This window comes from Drosophila persimilis, unplaced genomic scaffold, assembly GCF_003286085.1.
Source record: "Drosophila persimilis strain 14011-0111.01,24,50 unplaced genomic scaffold, DperRS2 tig00000676-arrow-arrow-pilon, whole genome shotgun sequence".
NCBI classification, from domain to species: Eukaryota; Metazoa; Arthropoda; class Insecta; order Diptera; family Drosophilidae; genus Drosophila; species Drosophila persimilis.
This window is the reverse complement of record NW_020825332.1, coordinates 1,594,756-1,614,924: the sequence shown is the minus strand read 5'-3', so window position 1 is coordinate 1,614,924 and position 20,169 is coordinate 1,594,756. Positions and strand designations below refer to the sequence as shown.

At 45.9% G+C, this 20,169-nt stretch overlaps 2 protein-coding genes across 3 annotated transcripts; both read right to left on the bottom strand.

Moving 5' to 3' along the window:
* Nucleotides 1–2,987: 2,987 nt before the first annotated feature.
* On the bottom strand, nt 2,988–15,216 carry LOC6599675 (beta-1,3-galactosyltransferase 5). Of its 2 annotated transcripts, none has more exons than XM_002024771.2 (3): nt 14,667–15,216; nt 4,421–5,509; nt 2,988–4,336 (listed from the first exon to the last, which is right to left on the bottom strand). In XM_002024771.2, exons 2-3 carry the CDS (start codon nt 5,411–5,413, stop codon nt 3,902–3,904), a joined length of 1,428 nt encoding a protein of 475 aa, XP_002024807.2. In that variant the 5' UTR covers nt 5,414–5,509; nt 14,667–15,216; the 3' UTR covers nt 2,988–3,901. The 2 variants fall into 2 exon arrangements, with proteins under 2 accessions (XP_002024807.2, XP_026847400.1); XM_026991599.1 differs by having other exon boundaries at nt 14,995–15,216.
* Nucleotides 15,217–16,412: 1,196 nt separating this feature from the next.
* On the bottom strand, nt 16,413–19,571 carry LOC6599739 (nose resistant to fluoxetine protein 6). The gene is made up of 5 exons (XM_002024773.2): nt 19,074–19,571; nt 17,948–18,797; nt 17,520–17,885; nt 16,915–17,458; nt 16,413–16,849 (listed from the first exon to the last, which is right to left on the bottom strand). The coding sequence occupies exons 1-5, from the start codon at nt 19,477–19,479 to the stop codon at nt 16,703–16,705; spliced, it is 2,313 nt and encodes a 770-aa protein (XP_002024809.1). The 5' UTR covers nt 19,480–19,571; the 3' UTR covers nt 16,413–16,702.
* Nucleotides 19,572–20,169: the final 598 nt, after the last annotated feature.

Genomic DNA, 20,169 nt, shown 5'->3' with positions numbered 1-20,169 from the left:
TTGGCACGCATGAAATTCTCTTGGAATGTTTTTTTTTTTCACTAATTCGTTTTCGAAAATTCCCAAAAAATATTTCCTCCTTTTGTCCCCAAAAATGTTAAAGCCAGAACACCTGTTGTTTTAGTAGTTTTTCTCTTCTTTTTTGTTTGCTTGTTGTGTCGTAAAATTCGTTTGTTTCGTTTCCGTTTCCGGTTTGGGAGTACCAGCCCCCGGCGATCGCCCCTTAATCTTAATTCGTTTTTTGCACTTTCCGTTTGTTGTCTTTGGTGATTGTCCGGCCCTTAAGGGGGGCATACGGGGGAGGTGTTTCTGGTCACTTGGCACTTGATTTGACGGCTCTCACACTTTCACACATACACAAGAACACAGCAAAAAACACACGAAAACCCACACACAGTCTGAATTGGCTAAGATAAGGACCAAGACCAAGACCAAAGTGGATAGAAATGGAGTGCTGAAGATGAAGCTGAAGCTGAAGCCACAGTATTCTTGTCGTGGGCTTGTGGCCAAAATGACGATGTCTCCTTCGATGCCACCGCTACTGCTGCAGTGTGTCGTCTCTCAGAGTCTCCGGCAACCAAACGCTGCCCGTTCGCCGTTCAGCACTAACAACAAACTGCAGAAAAACAAAACATTTATAGCCAGGCCAACAGCACCAGGGCCCGAACGAGCGACGAGGATGATGTTCTAAAAACTAGCCACAGGAGGTTCGACAGCTGCCGAGGAGCCGAGAGCCAAAACAGAGAGGCAGTGACAGAGGCAGTGGCAGGGGCAACGGCAACAGTGGCTGTGGCTGTGGCTGTGGCAGCATCCATTCCATCAATGGGCGACGACCGATAAAAAAAGGAAGCCTGGCCTCCTCAAATGTGTGGCACATTTTGGTGAAGCGCCGGCGCGCTCCTCGCAGGGGCAGGCGACTCGACTCCTCTTCGCATCACTCGGGCTTTCGCTCTCTCCCGCTGTATGTACCCCCTCGACTTGACACAGATTTGAAGTTGCTTTTGGAGCTTGGAGCCAACACAACACTGAAAACAGCATCCAATCGCCGCTGCTGTCTGTGGATGCCATTTTCTGACTGGAGTTGTGCGCCTGAGTGGGGGAGGCACAACAAGCGGGGGTGGAGTGGAATGGAGAGTACGAATGCGAGTACGATTGCGATTCCGAGTGCGAGTGCGAGTGCGAGTGCCTGTTGTGTGCGTTGCATGTTGCATGTTGTTTTGTTGTTTTGCATGCACTTGTAAATAATTTGCAGCTAACGAAGGCGGTGCCACTTAAAAGAAGAGCTGGAGAGCTCTCCGCCGGCTCTTCTACTGGCAGTTCCCTTTGGCTGCTTCCTCTGCTGGCTGCTGGAGGATATGTTTCTGGTTGACTCAATTGTTTTTCAGAAGTCATCGAAAGGGTACTTGCTGCCGATCTTTGGATTCCAAGGAATCAAAGGAATAGTGCACAGATCTATGTAGAATGCTTTTCCAACGATTGCTGCCAGTCAATTAGTAACTATCACGGGGAGACCTTCCCCGCAAAAAAAAACCAACAAAAAACTCACAAACAACGGCTTTACATCGATTCAGTTCCCCAAAGAATTTCAAAGGGCTTTCATTTGTTGACTTACCGAGCCCATTTCGATTTCTGCCATCGATGGAGGAGTTTGGTAGCAAGGGTTCTCAAGTTGAACTATGACCGCACGCTTTGGCCAGTCGGGACACACTAATCATCGAATGCCGGGACAGCCAAGTGCTAGGTTGTGGCCTTAATGCAACAATTGGCTGGCAATTGGCTGCTCCCACGACACACGTCATCGTGGGGCCCTTTTTACCACCCAGCCAGCCACACGCAGAGGTTCCTTCTGGCCCCGCATATGTTCCTTCTGCCACTGATCACCCCAGCCAATGCCAAAGCCAATAGTCAACGTGGGAACAGAACAAAAAAAAAATTCTTTGTCATTTGCACACTTATCATTCCCATACACTCCCCTCTGACCTACCCTGCCCTGCCGTTCGCTGCCTTCTGCAATGATTATTAGGGCCACGAGCTGGAACTTTAAATTGAAATTCAGCGTAATTTTATGTTTGTTCAACGTGTGGCAACGTGGCCGTATAGAACATTTTTTTAAATATCCTTGAGCGCAGCTGCTGAAATGTGGTTTTGGTTCCAGGACCCGCATTGAATTATTTACGGGGCCGCCATTTAGCGACGGACAATCAGTAAAATTATTAAAGGTACGTACGTCATGCGGTATCGTGTGCAAAAATATATGACAAAGGTGTGTAGAAACGGCTTCAAATATTAACAGAATTTTGTTTATGCATTAAATTGGCCATCATCGATATTCTAGCCAAATATTTTAGTTTCTGTGGCCCGCCCAAAGCTGCCTGCTATGCCATTTCATTTGGTATGTGTATAGTTGTCGCTGCTCTCGCACTGCACACTGCTTACTGGCTGTGCTTTTACTTGCACTGCTTTCCGGCGGTTACAAAGCTTTTACTTGTCCTGCTTTCTGGCGGTTACATTCAAGCAGTGAACACTTAATTCTTGGTTTTACAGTGAAATCAGTGAAGTTTAATTCAAAACCATTCTTGCTGGCTGTTCAAGTGAAAGCCGTGCATCAAGCATTATCGCGTACGGCCTGAGACTTCTGCTGCTTGCTTGCTGTTACAGTGCAAGCAGTGCATTCAAATTTGAAATTAAGAATAAAAAAAAACAGCCCGCGATTTATACTGCTTTGTTTGATGGCAGTTATTTCAAACAGTGCATTCAGATTGGTTTCTTGGTGTTACAGTAAAAGCAGTGCATTTAAATTCAAAATAAGTACAAATTAGCAGCGGCATGCCTGCTTGCTGGCGGTTGCATTCAAGCAGTGCATTTAAATGGGAAATTCACATATAGAAAACAACGAACTTTCCGACTTTATGTATTATTTTGTATTTTGTAATGATTTTTCAATATAATTTCTGACAAACTTGAACATTTAATTAATTTTCACATTACACATTTATAAATTTCATTTGTTACATTTTTCGTTCGTTCATTCTGTGTTTGCTTTTGCTTTTGATATTCGTACGTACATGTTCCCTCTTATGTTGTTTATACTGCGTTTTGTTGTTTATTCTATTTTATTTACGGTGTATATTTATCAGATCGTATCGATACATTAATAGAGAGAGAGCGAAAGAGATGATGGGCTATAAAAATGTTTACACAATAGAAAAAATAGTTGAAGCATCGCATCACTCCTCGTTCTCCCCTCCCCCGTATCGAGAGTATTCTGTACGTCCTTTCCTTTCACACACTGCTCATTATTTGGTTTGGGATTCATCGTTCACCTTCGAAGCACTCCCAGCATCTCTTCTGTTCTGTTCTGTTCTGTTCTGTTATGTTCTCTTCTGTTTTGTATGGTTCGTTAAGTACTATGGTGTTTTGTGTTGCATTTGCATTCGTCTTCTTACGACTTAAAAATAGTTGTGCTTAAGGTAATCGCATTTTGTGGCTGCTATTATCTGTTGCTGTTTCGACTTGTCCGAGAGTGGCTTCTTCTTATCACCAGGAGGCGGCACGGCACAGCACGGCACTCCCTTGCGTATGACTATATCTGTATAATCGCTTAGCTTATACTCGTATGATACGAATGATTGTAGGCAGGTGGTTGGGTGGTGGTTTCACTTGACTTTGTTCGGCTTCTGTTTCTGTTTCCGTTTCCGTTCTCCTCCAAATCCTCCTCTGCTTCTCATGTTCCATGACAAAATGCTACCTAAACATTAACTATATAACTAATCGACTAATAATTATAATAGCTAAACAAAAAAATCAAACTTAAAACTTAGAGAGACTTACAAGGGAAACCCTAAGAACTGAACAGCCATAACGAAATTAAACGCGAATCGAGACTAAGCCGAGATTAAAACTAACTAAGGCCCGTGCTCATGACGGAGGTATTCGCACTGAGCGCAGGGGAGGAGGAAGCAGCTGAAGAGGACGATGGAGACGTCTCCAACGTGTAATTGGTCTCCACAGTGAGATCCCACAGGCTGTTGCACATGTGCGGCTGGATGCCATGGAAGGCAAAGAGGAACTCCTTGTAGTCGAAGCCAATCTGTCCGGCAATCAGCTGCATGGTGTCCGTTTTGCCAATCACATGCTGCAGGCTGGTGATCTTTGTGTGCGTCTCCTTGGCCAGGACGCCGGTGATGAGGGCATCGTCCACCCAAAAGTATTTGGCCTTTTGCGCGGCCTTGAACAGCCGCCGCGCCACATCTGGGGCGTAGACGATGGCGAATCCTGGACAATAGTCCGGATAATATCGATACGGGTACTCTTTGTACGTCACCCGCCATTTGGACTGGAAAAATAACATAACAAAAAAAACACATTAGTTCTGGAATCGCTCCCAAAGAAAGACAAGGGCATCTCCTCCCCTACTCACGCGATAGGATCGCTTAACCCTTGGGGCCTTGACGGGCCTGCAGAGCAGCAGGTTGGGGTCTAGCAGCAGGTCGTGCTCTGCCCGCGTGGGATCCTTCAGGTATTTGACCAACTGCGGCGTATTCATGTACACATCGTCGTCCACTTTGACCAGCAGCTGGGCCTGGGGGCAGTTCTCGTTGAACCACTTGAGGGCCATCACATGTTTGTAGGTCATGTTCCGGTAGTCGTCCTTGAAGTTCCCCTGCACCATGTCCCCGTTCTTGGCGTTCTCCTGGTCCAAGAAGTGCTGCCAGCTGGGCCGCTCGTGCCACACGTCCGCCAGCAGGAAGATTACCCTCAGGGGTGTCCTCTCGATGTACTTTTTCTCGGCCCACGTCTGTCGGATGAGCGCCCGCTTCTGGTGGTTGTAAGGCGAGGTGTGCACGAGAATCAAGGCCTGGACACGGGCATCGCAGGGCGGCTGATTCATCAGATACGCGAAATTGTGCAGATCCATCAGATTGGTGAAGACCTGGGGCGCGGGTGTTCGCGGTGCCGCCGCCTGGGAAGTCAGACTTAGATCTAAACTATCGTTATAACTAGGGATGCGACTAGGGGTGTCGTGTATTTGGTTTGGTTTGCTGCTCCAGCTCCTGCTCCAACTCCTGCTCCAGCTCCTGCTTTCTCTCCCGATTCTTTCTTTGCCACATGGTGGCGGCGGCGTTGGCGGCGACTCCTCTGTTTCGCTGCTCACATCCACATCCTTCTCTGCTGTCAGGGCTGCTGCTGAGGCTGGGGCCTCTGTCTCCAGCATCTGTGGCTGTTGCACGCTCACCAGCCAGATCACGAGACAGAGATTCACGCAGATGACCAGCAGGCAGAGGGATCGTTTATCCATCATGCTACTGCTACTGCTACTGCTCCTGTGGCTCCAATGGCTGTTGCTGTTGCTGTTGCTATTTGCGGAACGTTTCTGATGCTGCTGCTGTGGCTTTTGCTTATTTTGTGGCATGGATCTTGTGCTTGCTGTAACGTGGACGTCGACACAGACTCAAACGGAAGCGTTTTCTGCGTGGCTTTGCCATTTAATTGGTACTCCAAGTGGCGACTGCAACGGCATAGGTAAATGGCAGAAAGGTTTAGGGTTAATACAGCAACAAAAATTAAAGTAACCCCCAAAGGAAGCACCCAATCAGCTGCGATAGCAGCAAATGCGATATCAGAATCAGCAATTAGTATAATTGATTGGACCCTCGCCACTACAAAGCAGTTCAATTTCCTAAATTGCTTTCGGCTGCGATGCGGTGTACGATGTCCGATGTACGATGTCCGATGTACGATATGGTGTCAACAGGTCGGATGACCTCTGTCAGCGGATGACCACCCCCATTTGATGGGTCGGGTCGTGTCATCCCTTAGAGCCAATATTTGACAACGTCATGGAATCGATGCACGGAATCCCCTCGAACAAACGCACCTGGGACATAATTAATTCAGGAGGAAGGCACACGGAAGGAGACCGCACACCTGATGGATTCCCTAGCGGGTCACAAGCTAAACTGAAAAGCCATCACGAAAGGCCACCTATTTTGGCCACAATATTCGTTAATTTCAACGCAAATTCTGCACAATCTACGTTTTGCAGATAACTTGAAATGTTTGACTTTTTTTCCAGCAGCACAAACAAAAACAGAAACAACAAATATTCGCTTTGCCATCGGCCACTGAATCGTTGTCGATATCGATGTCGATGACGTCGGATTCGGAGAACACCCTGATTAGAAAGTGTTTCCTTATCGGTAAGGCAGTGCCATAAACCTATTTGCCAGCACAAATCAACTGTAAATTACCTGTAAGTACTCTCAACTGATTTTAAGTGCATTGGAAGCTTTTAATTGAGTTCCGAAGCCTCGCAGATAGTTTGGACAGGAAAAGCACCGGACCTGCACTACAAGTAGATATAGAGGGTGTCATAGAGAGGGGATGGAAGCACAAGCCCACGTAATTGATCGGACAAAACATTAATAGATTCTAGATACTAAATGTCATCGAGAACGTACATTTCGTAGATCTCTGACACATGGATGATAGATGGATACACAATATTGATCAGCAGCTTGACAATGAAAATAAGAATGAGATTGAGAGAGGCATTCAAGAAGCTCGTGGAACATAGCTCGAGAACGTCCTACTGCGGGAGAGCAAGCAGATTGCACCATTAATCGCTGTGCAATCGATAATAGGAGCTAAAAACATCGAATTATCGTCGTAACTTGCCAGGCCCTCTCTCCCTTTCTGCAAACGCAGAACGATAATTTATATTATCTTGGATGTAGGCATTCCATTGATAAGCGACAAAACATTACAGCAACATACAATCGCTTGTGCGTACACGGGTACCTCCCGTTGACATCCGTATTGTCATTAAATATCAATCGAAAACATGGCTGTACTTTGTTTGCAGTGCACTTTGAGGGTTTTTGTGGCGGAAACCCTTGTGCAAATAAATCTTATTTCAGACAGAAGCTAAAACAGTGGGCAAATATTCACTCAATCAATATTGCAATCAAAGATAGCGTATATTCAGACACAAAGGAGCGAGGCACCGGCAGAGTCCATTGAACCGCCACCGGTCATAATTTAATTCATTTTTTTTTTTTAAGGTTTTCTTTATCCACTTTTAATGGTGCACGTACGATACGTACATATATATGTATATATATATATATATATATATATCTTTAAAAGGCAGCCGGAAGAGGCACTCGTGCACATGTCCGTCGATAGATAGACTGCTCCACCAGGTCTACGTGCCACCGCCACTGCACTCCACTCCATAGCCAGAGCCAGAGCCAGAGGAGGCTTCCCTTTCTTCCAGTCACGTAGTTGCAGCACCTTGGTGCTCGCTGCTAGCTGCTTGCAACATAATTGAAATGTTCAAAGCCCATGGGCGGGCAGCACGTGGTGCCACCACATTTTCTTGCCCCAGAAAAGGGCAACCTTCTATTGATAAATGTCGAATGCCTCTCCAACGATAAGATAGCCTCTTGATAAGCGGATGCGACGGAGGGGTGATCGATTGCTCCTTATCAACAGGGGAATTAGATAAGCCTTCCGAAAAATCATCACCATCATCATCATCAGCAGAACGCTCCACACACCATAAACCATAAACCATGAGGCTTGGAGGCCACTGAAATGCGGGCATAAAAAAGCCAAAAAAAAAAAAAAAAAAAAAATAGAAGAAGAAGAAAAAGCGGAAAAAAACGAGCGAAACCGTCTACGGTCTTAAACACGAAATGTTAATAAACATTTTATATTCATGTAAATTCGTTCGGTGTTCGCCAGAGTCCAATAATAATTTCATATAGACATGGTTAATAATGCAAAAGGGTTGTTACCGGAGTACCACCCTGCCCTTGCCCCTGCCACCCACCCCTTGCAGGGTCCCTTCGGACACAGTTCTGCTGTTCCTCCGCTGTTGCTTCCGTGCCTCCTCTTTCTGCTTCTGGTCGTGCAACTTCTGTTGGAGGGTTGCCCCTAAGGCAGGACCAGGCACGCAATGGTTCAACAGCAGCAGCAGAAGCAGCAGCAGCAGGGCTCAGGGATCAGAGCTCCTTTATCGAACAGAGTACGGCCATAGAGTGGAGTGTGGCAGGGCGCAGTGGCATGGTGTGTGGAGTGATGGATGAGACCTGCCTCAAGATATGCGAAAAGAAAAAAAAAGAAACTAATTACAGGTGAACCTTTGACCTTTGCCAGCGCTCGCTCGCTGGCTCGTTCCCCCAGGGCCATGCAAAAACTGCAACTTCCAAGGGCGGCGGTGGGGCAAATGCAACAAAATAAACTTCTGCCGTAGGCTCCTGGTGCTGAGACGAGCGGTGGTTGCCACAGCGGTTGGTTTATAGCAGAAGAAAGCTACGAAGATCTTCAACTCCTTTAAAGAGCAAAATAGATACATTTATTCGACTGATTGTGTGCTTAGAAACCAAGAAATATCCTTAGAAATCTTTGGTTTTGTCGTTCAAAATGGATCGGTTTTCATATGTTATCGTGTGTCAATTGTTTTTCTAGAAGTCTCTCATATAAATCTCCCTCAAGCTGCATCGAATGTCCCTCATTTTCCTGCCAACTCTCTCGCAAAAGTGCACTAGAGGCCCCAGTACGAGACCAAAACACAGACAGTGGCGAAGGAGGGGGTCTGCGGCGTCGAGGGGCATCCGAATGGTGTGTCAGCCCCGTTGTGGTACGTCCGCCATTTGCTGGCATTTTGCAGTCGATAAAATGCCAACAGCCAACAGGCCCGAAAACAACGTTTTTCAAGTCGAAGGTTAAATTTTATCGCGGTCGAGAAGGCAGAAGCCGGCAGCCTGCAGCCGGCAACAAAGGAATCGCCTGCTTGTTTGCCTGCCTGCAGTCGTCTTCTATTGTTTATCGAGGCTTTTGATTAGTTACAGACACTGCACACACCAGGCAGCAGCACCAGCAGACGACGTGCCCCTGCCCCTGCCCCATGTGGCTTTCGATTGAATGCCAGGCAGTAGGCAGCAGGCAGCAGGCAGCGCGAAAACTTTTGGCTGCTGCCCAAAAACACTTTTGAATGCTTGTCAGGTTGTCTCTCACTTTAGATACAATGCAATGTCTCTCCTTCTTCGCTCCTACCCGCCACTACAGCAGAGGTATAGTATATATATTCGTATTACTGAATGGCAGGGGCAGGCAGACTTTCACATGGGGAATGGGTGGAGTAATGATATTTCAAGTGGCTTTTTCATATGGTAATTGCTATCAATTGCAGCCACGAAAACTGCCAGATACTGACCCCGAAAATATACAGTTACAGATGTAGTAGTTGCAAATATTAAGTATTAACTGGTTTACACACATATCTATAGTATCTGTATTTAGGGGAGGGATACTACGTTCGAGTGGCACTTTAGAGTCTCCGTCAATTAGCAAACAGCGAATCGGAACACAAACAGAAGCACAAAACAGAAAACAGTGTGCAAAAATCTCACACACAAAATAAACAAACTACAAAATACAATGACATGATATTGGAACCCCCCCCCCCCCACCCCCCCCCCCCTGCCCTACCCACCAATACACATATCCCATTGATAACGATGTGTGTGTGTGTGTGTGTGTGTGTGTGTGTGGTCTGGCATTAAGATGGCTTTTATAAGCTCTTGCGCTCTTAAGCTACTGCCAGCTTTGGCTGGATGGCTGGAATGACTGTGAAACCGGTTGATGGGAATTGGTAATTGTTAATTGGTAATATGTAATTTTCCATTACATTTGTTGATGTAATCCAACTATTTTTCTTTATACTGCACAGCTGTTTAGTTCTATAAATAATATATTAAGTAGAAATATATACAAAATTCATGGAAAAACATACATTACATGGAAAAAAGACGAAACCAAGTGTTGATGTGTTCGACGGATTCTCAGAATTACTGTTTCTGAATTACATATATCCACTGCTTCTTGGGATATTACACTGCTTTTTACTTATGTTAATTAACTGCTTATCACGTATCACCAAAAGTGTTGCACTGCTTGTTAAATGGAGTAGAGCAAATATGTTAGTATAGAATGTTGTCTCAATTGAATTAAAAGCCCGTGTGGATGTGCATGTTCACGCTATCTAATTCTAAGTTGTACCATTTCTGAACTGTAAACTTGTACTGCCTTCTAAATATATATATTATTCTCAATCGAATTGGAAAGCCTACAGGGTATGCGAAAACATCTTTTATGATACGAGTGTGAAAACGGGACTGCCTCTAGGACTAATACACTGTTTATACTTCTTTTACACTGTACTGCTTGCTGAATGGAGGACATGCAATTTTATTCAATTGATGGGTAACTCCATGGGGGTTAAATAAAGATCCAAGAGCCATGATCGTGGAAAAAAAAACAGCAAGCAGTTCATTAAAAATCGCAAGCACTGCATTCTTCAATTGAAAAGGTCAAGCAGTTGAGAACTATGGAGAGCGGCAACCTTTATTGGAGAACGGGGAGCTGGAATTTCATTTAAATGTCATATGGAACCATAACCAGAATCTAGAATCCAAAATCTAGTATAGCCTTAGCCTTAGCCCTAACTATCTTTAAGCATTACACTTCCCAAAAGCTCCCCATTTATTCCCAGAGAGATTATCATATTCTTCTATGAATAATCGCCACCCGAACCCTTGAAACGCTTTAAAATCAAACAATTACAATTCATTTGAATGCATCACAGATGGACGGGGAGGCAACAACGATTTGTTATTGATATGACGCGGGGGTATTGTTTGTGGTTCTATAAACAATCGCTGAACAAATGGTCGGCAGCGTTGAAATGAATGCTATATCCATGAAGCAAAGGAATACGAGTATATGTGTCAGAGGCTCAAGATCTCAAGTGAGGGCCGCATTCAAAGGCCCACTTAACATCCTGTCACTTCCCCCGTCCGCCGAATGGGAGTCAAGAGTGTGCAACCATTAGGCCGAGGAACGGCGAGACAAATGTCTCTCTCATGCTTGCCACACATGCCCCATCGTGCATGCCACAAATATATGCATTCACCAACATACACACATACATATATATAAATATCCAGACATGTCCCAGATGTCGGGTTGTGGGTGTGTACTCTCGAGAAATGTGAGTCAGCAGAGTCGGCAGTTTTGGCAGCGGTTTAAAGGAGTCCTCTTTCGCAGATTAAGAGGGAAGTCGGGGGAAAAATGAAGGAGAAACCAGACACGAGGCCCAGGATGCCAACAGCATGCTGTGAAAAATGTCAGACAGAATAGGGAAACACGGAATTCCCCCACGATTCCCATTCCGATGGAAACGTTTTACGGTTCTTGTTGGGAGGGAAATACTACATAAATAACGATGCCAGACAGACCAGATATTTAGCGAGGGTATCTGTGTATCTGTGTATCTGTGCGCGTGGATGGCAATGCAATAAGATGCAAACTTGTTAAACATCCCACAACACAGATCCCCCCACAACAAACAACCGACAACAACGGATGCAATCTGCCCCACAAGCCTACGACTGGTTCCGTTCTGGTCTGGCCACACACTGGAAGAAATTCAGCGAACTGAATGAGCAGTCAAAGGAACCAGGAAAGATATTCGGTGGATGGTTTGATCCCAGCTCCTTCGAGATTCTCCGCCCTTGAGATATTTCAATCATCAACCTGTTTGGAGGTGCTTTTTCTCTCAGTGTACACCCCACAAAAACCATAATTAACTCTTGCTCTGTAGATTCCTGATGGGTTTTTTTGTTGCTGTGTATTTCAGTTTCCATAAAGAACATTACTCATAAGGCCCCGCCCCTCCCACAAAACGGATGCCCCAAGGCTCGGGCCAGGCGGTGTCCTGTCTGGAAATATGAGGAAAAGGCAGCAGGAGAGGCAGCGGGGACAGACAGCAAGGACAGGCAGCAGCAGGAGAAGGAGGCATTAGAGAGAGTGAAGAAAATACAAATGCATTTCACTTGATTGACGGGAGAGGAGAGAGAAGAGCAAAAGATTGACAGACTGGTGGAGTGACCGACTGTCGGACTGACGGACTTACTCAATGACAAAACCCCGACTGGTGGCGCCACAATAAATTGCCAATTAAAAGGCACTGGGAAAATAGGGGGGGAAAATGCAAAAAAATATACAACGAAAGTCAACAAAAGTGGGGGATGATGATGATCATGAAAGTGGATGATAATGATGATGAAGGAAGCAAGGCCACACCCAAGTGGAAAAGTTTATCCAGGGTACGTCCAGGGTTGGTCGCTCGGCTCGGCCGGTCACTCCCTGCCACACGCTTAATATTTTATGAATAATACCTTTAACTTTTCCTTTTCCTTGAGCTGCGAATGAAAATTTAATTACGAGTTTTTTCACGGGTCTAGTCGCACAGTCGCACAGTCGCAAGCCAATGACCAGTCTGCCGCTGAACCCGTGGCCAAAACGAGTTCCATGCACGCACCATCCAGATGGGTAGCAGGGGAGGGAAGTGGCGACACGGGACTGGGGACTCTAATATTTGTCTATCTCCTCCATAAAGAAAGGAAAATTAAATACAAAAAAAAACAATATGGAAATAATTGGCAGGCGGCAGGCGGCAGAGAAGTGATTGCGGAATAAAAATTTGAGCCGCAGGCTATGGATGACTCACAATCGCCTCCAGATATGCAAATGTTCAGATATCAGAATATATGCATATATTAATATGCATGTATGCATTTTTATGCTGATATGCTCATTATTCAGAATTGAAGAATTTGATTGGGTCAGTGTTCTTTTTGTATTTATTTTTTTGTGCATGGAAGTTGAGGCTTTCTTGAGGGAATTGCCGAGAAGTGTAAACAAAATGAACAGAAAGAAGAAAATGCCAGCGTTCCGACATTCTATAAATATGTTAAGACAATTATGGAATTTGCATAGTTATAATAAGAAATAATAAGGAAGCAATGAGGAATTTGTAGTATTTATCTGTGCTTTTCTACTTAATAAATTGTAATCTGGGGCACTGTGGCAACCAGCCATTGATCTAGCACTTCATTAAGTGTTTAAAAATTTAAATTTCTCAAGACCTAGGGCTTTAGGGCTATCACCAATCGCAATCGTGCATATGGAGAGTGTGTTGCCGTTGGCTGTCAGTCGTCTAGTCGTCTAGCGCTAATTGCTGATTAAGCTTTATTTACTATTAAAAATCGCAGCAACGTTCGCATTTCAAAAGAAAAATGCAAATAAAAGCAAGCGTTGCTGAATTTTGAATGCCCTAGCATTCCTAGAAATAGGAATTGAAATAGAAAGAGAGCTTTGAGAGTCTTTGCTAATCGAATGTTCCGTTTTTTTCATCATGAGAGCACTGCCATTTGTAGCCTAGGATCATGCTATCTTGTTCTGCCCTGCAGGCAGTATTACCTATGAGTCGCTCTCTTTTCAGAGAACGCTCTTAAGTGATCGTGGTAAGTTTAAAGAGTGAAAGAGTGAAAGAGTGTCGGCAGGGTATCTAAGTGTACGTTTGAGATGTCGCCCGCATGCCCGCTGCAGTATAAGGCGGCAAAAGAGAAAGCCAAAGCCAAAGCCAAAGCCAAAGCTTAGGCCTGTGACGTAGGCAGACGTGCTGTCGAGCGGCTGGTACGCGCAGGGGTCACTGTACGCGCTAATAAAACTGCCGCCGTCTGGTGGTCCCACCGTTTGGCCAGATATCAGTGGGGTGGGCCAGAAGAGCATAAGCAGTCGAAGAAGAGCAGAGGGAGAGGCAGAGGCAGTGGCAGAAGAAGAGCAGTAGCCAAAGCAGAGGCAAAAGCAAAAGCAAAAGCAGGGGATTAAGTGAAAAAATTCCAAAATATATTTGAAGAGAGCGAGTGTGAGTGTGAGTGCGAGTGCGAGTGCGAGAGATAGCGAGCGAGAGAGGGAGTGGGAGCCTAGCACGGAAGCTGCTGCTAACCAGAAAAAAGCAAAGCTTTAGGTGCCAGAGACCATGTGATAGAAAATTATAGCGTTTTTGGTGCGAATATATATGTACATATGTACAATATAAAACACACGCACACACACAAATTGATTGAAATTGTGACATATTGAGGAGTGAATGATAAATACACATGAAAACGCATACGCATACGCATATGTGGGAGCCAAGCAAACACACTCCACACCGCCGCCATTTACCGCCTGTTTAAGTGGGTGATCGAGAGAGGGGTTTACAGTGGGTGTTACAGTGGAGCCAGGCCAAAGGCAGCTGCAGCCAAGGCCAAGGAACAGTCACAGCGCGCAGAGACAACAAGAATAAGCATGCGTGCCACTGTGCCTGAACTTGTTCAAGGTCAATCCATGCGACGCCTGTGACGACGACGACGACAGCCACATGCAAAAAAAAAAAACACAAAAAAGAAGACAAGAGCAAACGAGAGGGAGAGGGAACGCGAGCCGGTGCCAAAGTTAAAAGTACGGGAAAGAGCAAGAGTACAAATTCCACCAAGGAAGCGCAGCAGCAGCAACAACAATAAACGATGGGGCCAAAAAAGAGAGAGAGTAAAAGCAAAGAGACGCGACCGCGGGGGCGGACACAATACAACAATGGGCCCTCGATGATGCTCGACAGGCGGCGGGGTCGTGTGATAAGAAACTTGAGGCGTTTAAGTACTAGTCGGAACGTGAATAAACAAAAGGTGTTGCTCAATTTTGGTCAAAGAGCGAGGGCAGACGCAGAAGCAGAATGCCGGATTGCTTAGTTCTAATCAGACCCTTACCTGTGTTGCTGTTGTTGTAAACGCCTGTTCTTTTCTCTCTTGTTGTTGGCACATCAAATTCAGTTGTAATCCTCTCAGTTTCACACATATACACACACCCGTATGAGGGCAAGGACACGCCAGACAAAAGAAAGGAATTCAAATTGAGAGCACAGGGGTGCTGTTTTTGTTGTTTCGTTGCTGTGCCCTAGGCTGTTTGCATTTTTAATTAATTGTGAAAATTCACACGACACGCACACACAGAAGTCAGCCTCAGCGCGGGTTTGTGGGGAGAGAGTTACAGTTACAGTAAGCGTAACAGTTAACCGAAACACCGTTGGATACCCACCGTTCGAGAACAGCAGGTATCATGCGCGCGAGCTCCGATTAGATTTTGGCATCAATTTATTGGCAGCACTAAAATAATTTACGATTTCTTGAGGCTGGATAGGGTGGTGGTAGGCGGGAGCATGCCCACATCCAAGCTGGAGGACACGCACACACGCAAACGCAGGCGAAAAGGAATGCACAAGATGAGAAGTAGAAGAAGCAGCAGCTAAAAGGATGCTGTACGAGGAATTTTTCGCACCTTCGCACTGTTCTTTTGCACTTTGCTGATTTGTTGCTAATTTTCACTTAACGTATCTCCATACGAGTTTGTTAATGCACTAAAATATCGTTTATTGTTTCTTCATTTTGAATATTCTAACAAAAACAAAAAACGCCCGCGGCACGACTGCAGCAACCGCGCGGACCAATAAATTCAACCTCTCTTTTCCGCTCTCTCTTTCGTTTGCGTCAAGTAAAAAGAGAGCAGGCAAGGGATGGCAGTGAAACATCGATGAGTGTTCGTTTGGCGGGTACATCGATATATTTTACACAATATATGAATTGAATTGGAAAAATCATCGCTCTCTCTTGCGTTATTTGTGTCGAGAATATTTATGATGTCAATTCATAGTATTCCAGCGTAAGCTTTTCAAGCTTTTTGCGGCAGCAATCGCGGTAAGCGCGATGCCCTTACCTATATACCATGCTAGGGATGGCAAACAAATATCGATATCTGCTGCAGCAGCTGTTTTGCAATAAATGCACGAGAATGAAAGAAACTAATGTGAAACAACACAGAAATGAGCAGGAAAAACTGAATCTCGCCGCCCGGTAAGTGCACCTGGTATTTGCAGATATCTGTGGAATTCGTTTGGAAGCACAGTAAGCTAATTCCGTCCACTTAGTAACTTCAGGTAATTACAGCAATGCCCACAGTCTTTTTCTTCGCTGTTTGACTATCCATCTGGTTTTCCGCTGCCGTCGCTGCGTTGGTAATAACATATTTACATTGAAGCTTCTTCAAATTTGTCCTATATTCTTAATATTCTTTCTTCAGCCGCCATCAAAGAAGAGAACAGTGGCATGAGGGACTTTAGCATGATCTATAAGGATGAAAGTAGCTTCTATGATGACACCTTAACACCGTAAGGAGCCACGTACAGTAAGGGAAAGCCATGCAAACTCGAACGTTAATAACATGATTTTTGCAGGAGCTTCTTTCTCAAGATCTTCGTGGAGGTCAATTGCATTAAGGCGGACGCCGTATTGAACCTCATACTCAATCAAAGAAGTGCGCACAAATCTGCTGCAGCTGCGTTCAATCAACTTCCAAGACTCAAGAGAGGAGTTGTGGCTGCTGTCACTGCCAGTGGAAAAACTTAAGTATACCTTAAGATATGTATACCTGATATCATATAATATATTGTATTTTTAGATGTTGATATAATACGTATAACGTTCTGGATGTATTATAAAACTAATGCGTTAGTAATCGTACAATATTTATTAAGTATGGTGGCCACCCATGCACGCCGTACGATGAACGATATATTTATAGTACCTATATGGTATAAATACTATACAAAAAAAAAAAACTAAGACAAGAGACTAAGACTAAGGTTTCGATAATGATGAGTAGTTTAGTTGTACATGAAAGCGATCACAATTGTCAGATGTTGGAGGCGTGTACGTTGACCTTAACGATCTAACTTAAGGGCTAGCTTCTATTAGGCGTTCTTCGGCTTGCTGCTGCTGCTGGTTCTGTCTCGGCGCAGCAGGAGGCTGGAGAGATTACTATACGGCAGCTCGAAGGCCAGCGAAAAGAGAATCGAAGCCAGGTAGCAGATGACAGCAAAGCCACAGGTGACAACGCACTAGAAACGATATCATTGATAGGAAATTATGGACAATTTATTAAAGAATTGGATTTAACACTTACCAGCATAAAGGGATCCGCATGCGTGCTGGAGCTAGTGAGACTGTAGAAGAGGGCTATGACCAATGGATTGAGCAGGTAAATGGCGTACGACAGCCTACTGACATGCTGGAAGCCCTTAGCCTCCAGCAGACGTGACCACCAAACGCCTCGACCACCGGCACTGCCCGCTATCATCCAACAGACGCTCAGCGAGAAGAACAGGCGGCCCATGACAAACAGCGTGATGGCCATCAGGGGGCCCAGATCCCGCCTCACCGTCGAGTAAATGCACCCGAAGAAGACCAGGAGCGCGAAATGCCAGTACAAACGCTCGCGGGACTCGCTCAACTCCACCTGAAGGCATCGCTCCATCAGGCACCAGGCTGTGATGGCGCCCAAAATGTATGGGAGGACCCGCACAAAGGGCGAGGTGTAGATCTCTGTGCCAGTGGCAAAGGCTGCATCGAAGGAGAGCTGAAACTTGATGCTTAAGCCGATGCCATACGACCACACAATGGTCGAGACAAGGGCGGAGGCTACCAGAGCCTTGGTTACCTTGGGATGCCTGCCATAGAGAATTTATAACGACTCATTTAGTCAAAAAGGAACTTCGGGTGATCACTTACTTCACATAAAGGAATAGCAATCCATTGGCCAGGATGAAGAACTGCATCTCGCAGGCTAGGGACCAGCTCCAGTTGGCGCACATATCCCTGTGATCGAAGAGGTTCTGGATAAACAGAAGATTCCGCCACCAGTGCCTGGAGCACATCTCATCGAAGCGCTCGTTGATGTGGTAAATGGAGACATCTCCAATGTAGGCGTACACCAGATCCACGGTGGCCATTACCACCAGATAGAGCGGTCCCAGACGCAGGTAGCGATGGAACAGTAGCTTGCCAAAGAGCTTCAGATTCTGCCGCAGGCTATTATGACGCACCGTCTCAATCTGCTGGGAGTTGCGCAGAAAGTTAAAGGTTTGCAGGAAGCCACTAAAACGGGAAATGAATCAGAATTTTAGAATTAACAGTCTCTATAGGATGTAGGACCTCACCTGATGGTAAAGAAGACATCCACCAGCAGTGGGGCTGAAGACACGTATTGGAAGAAGGCCTGCTCCGCGTACGATACAAGAACGGTCTTGTTGTGGACCGTAAAGTACATGAACCACACGACATGGAAGACCATGATCCAGATGGCGCACACCGACCGCAGCCCGTTCATCAGCGGTATCTCATTGGGGCTGTTCTCCCGCACCGCGAAGATTTTGGCCCAGTTTGTGGGTACATCGAAGCACTCGACAAACTTCTGCAGTCGCCGCCACTGCAGCAGCGAGTGGAGTGCCCGCCACACTTCGGACTCTGCCGGCGCCAGGAGCCCAGTATCATCGACAGTCGACGGAGGCGCCTTTATGGCGGCCGTCAGCTGCTGGGCGCATAGCATCAATGCGCCTGTGGCCAGGACACAGGCCACCAGCAAGCGAAAACTGGGGCGCTCAAAAAACACCTCCTTCAGCTGCAGATCCTTCATGTACACCACCTGTGGGCGAATGTCGAAGATTTCGCTCTCGGTAAACATCCCTCCGGTCACGTACTCCTGGGCCAGATACTTCACCTCCTGCGAGCTGCATGCCCTGGGCAGGCACAGTCCAATGTGGATGATCTGCTCGGACATCAGTTTGATCTCCACCTGCCAGGGCGAGCTGTGACTCAGGTAAATCACGCGGTAGTCCATATCGAAGGGCGCCTGCTGCGTGATGATCCCATAGTGCATCACCCGTTCGAAGTTCTTCGAGAGGGTAATGCCCACAGGTCGTTGCACCCCGCTACAGGCCTCACGACTGCCCAGCCAGTAGTTCTGGCCGTACACAAAGCCAGAGGGTTTCGTTCCAGAAGCATCGAGAACTGCAATACAAGGGGATCAAGTTTTGATTTATGGGAAAACTAGAGGTCACAGATTTGCCAATTATAGTTAATGCTAATACAGTGATTGTAGATCATAAAAGTGTCACCCTTTTAAACCTTGTCTTTACACAAGTACAGATAGGAAACCCAATCTTAAGGGAAAAATCATGGTTTTCCAAGGAATCTAATCTAAATTATGCTAGAAAAAGTTCTTTATTTTTTGTTCTTGGACAATATTATACAAGGAAACTCATATGTCTCCCTCATTACACTCACCTTTCATGGCCCACGGCTGTTTGGTGAGTATCCCTCGCTGCACCTGACGCAGCTGTCCCTGGCATCTGGCACTCACTTGGCTCTCGTTGGCGGGCACCTTGGTTAGTCCAAAGATGAGGGAGGTGCGTGTCAAATGCATCTCATGGGGAGAGCTCACAATCGATATCGTTGGTGGGGGTTTCTCTGGCACAGCATGAGATTCATTCAGATGACTTTGATATCTCTGCTGTTGCTGCTGCTGCTGCTGTTGCTGCTGCTGCTGCTGTTGCTGCTGCTGTTGCCAATGTGTATTTTGTGTTGAGCTCTGATTGCTGATGTCGCCCTTGGCAGTGCCTGTTCCAAGACACAGGCAGAGCAAGAGCATCAGTGCCAGCCATGGCAAAGAGGTGCGCCGCCTGATCTCCATGATTTGCTCTGCTGCTATGGTACTTATTGTAGGTTTTTTACCTTGGGTTATTACTTGGCTTATTTGATGCTTTTTGGTTGGTTTTGGCTGATATTTGGGGCACGTTTGTTTATTTGGCTATTTGATTGCTATTTGAAGGTCACTTCACTTCACTTCACCTCTCACCCCGTCCTCCCTCTGAGGGGCTAACGGTTATTGATATTTGTTAATTGATTTGCCAATTGAATATTTTTTGGGGGGGAAACTTTCGTTAAAAAAAAGCCATTCAAAAGCGGTAAGCACGTTTTCGTGGTAGTATTTTCCCACTGACACACATTGCACCTCTACCTTTCCTCTCTCTCTCTCTCTCACTCTCTCTGTTTCTCCGTCTCTGTGCCCTTCCGCTCCCTCTCTCCTCCTCTTCGCTATATCGTTCCACTCCTCTGTTGCCTTAGAATATTACGCATACGCCTATTAGGCCTTCACACCTCTGTTTTCATAGAATATTACGCATACCGCCTGGAGGTTCGTTTACCGGTTAAATAGTCGTAAACCCCGTTTCGGGGTTACACACATCTGCTGCTGGCGCTAACCAAAGAGTCAAAGAAAGAGAGGGAGCGAGACATGGCTGCTTATGCAATAATTAACATTTAACACATGCGTTAATAATTTTGCATTTTATTGTTATTGTATATTGGCTCCCAGCAGAGT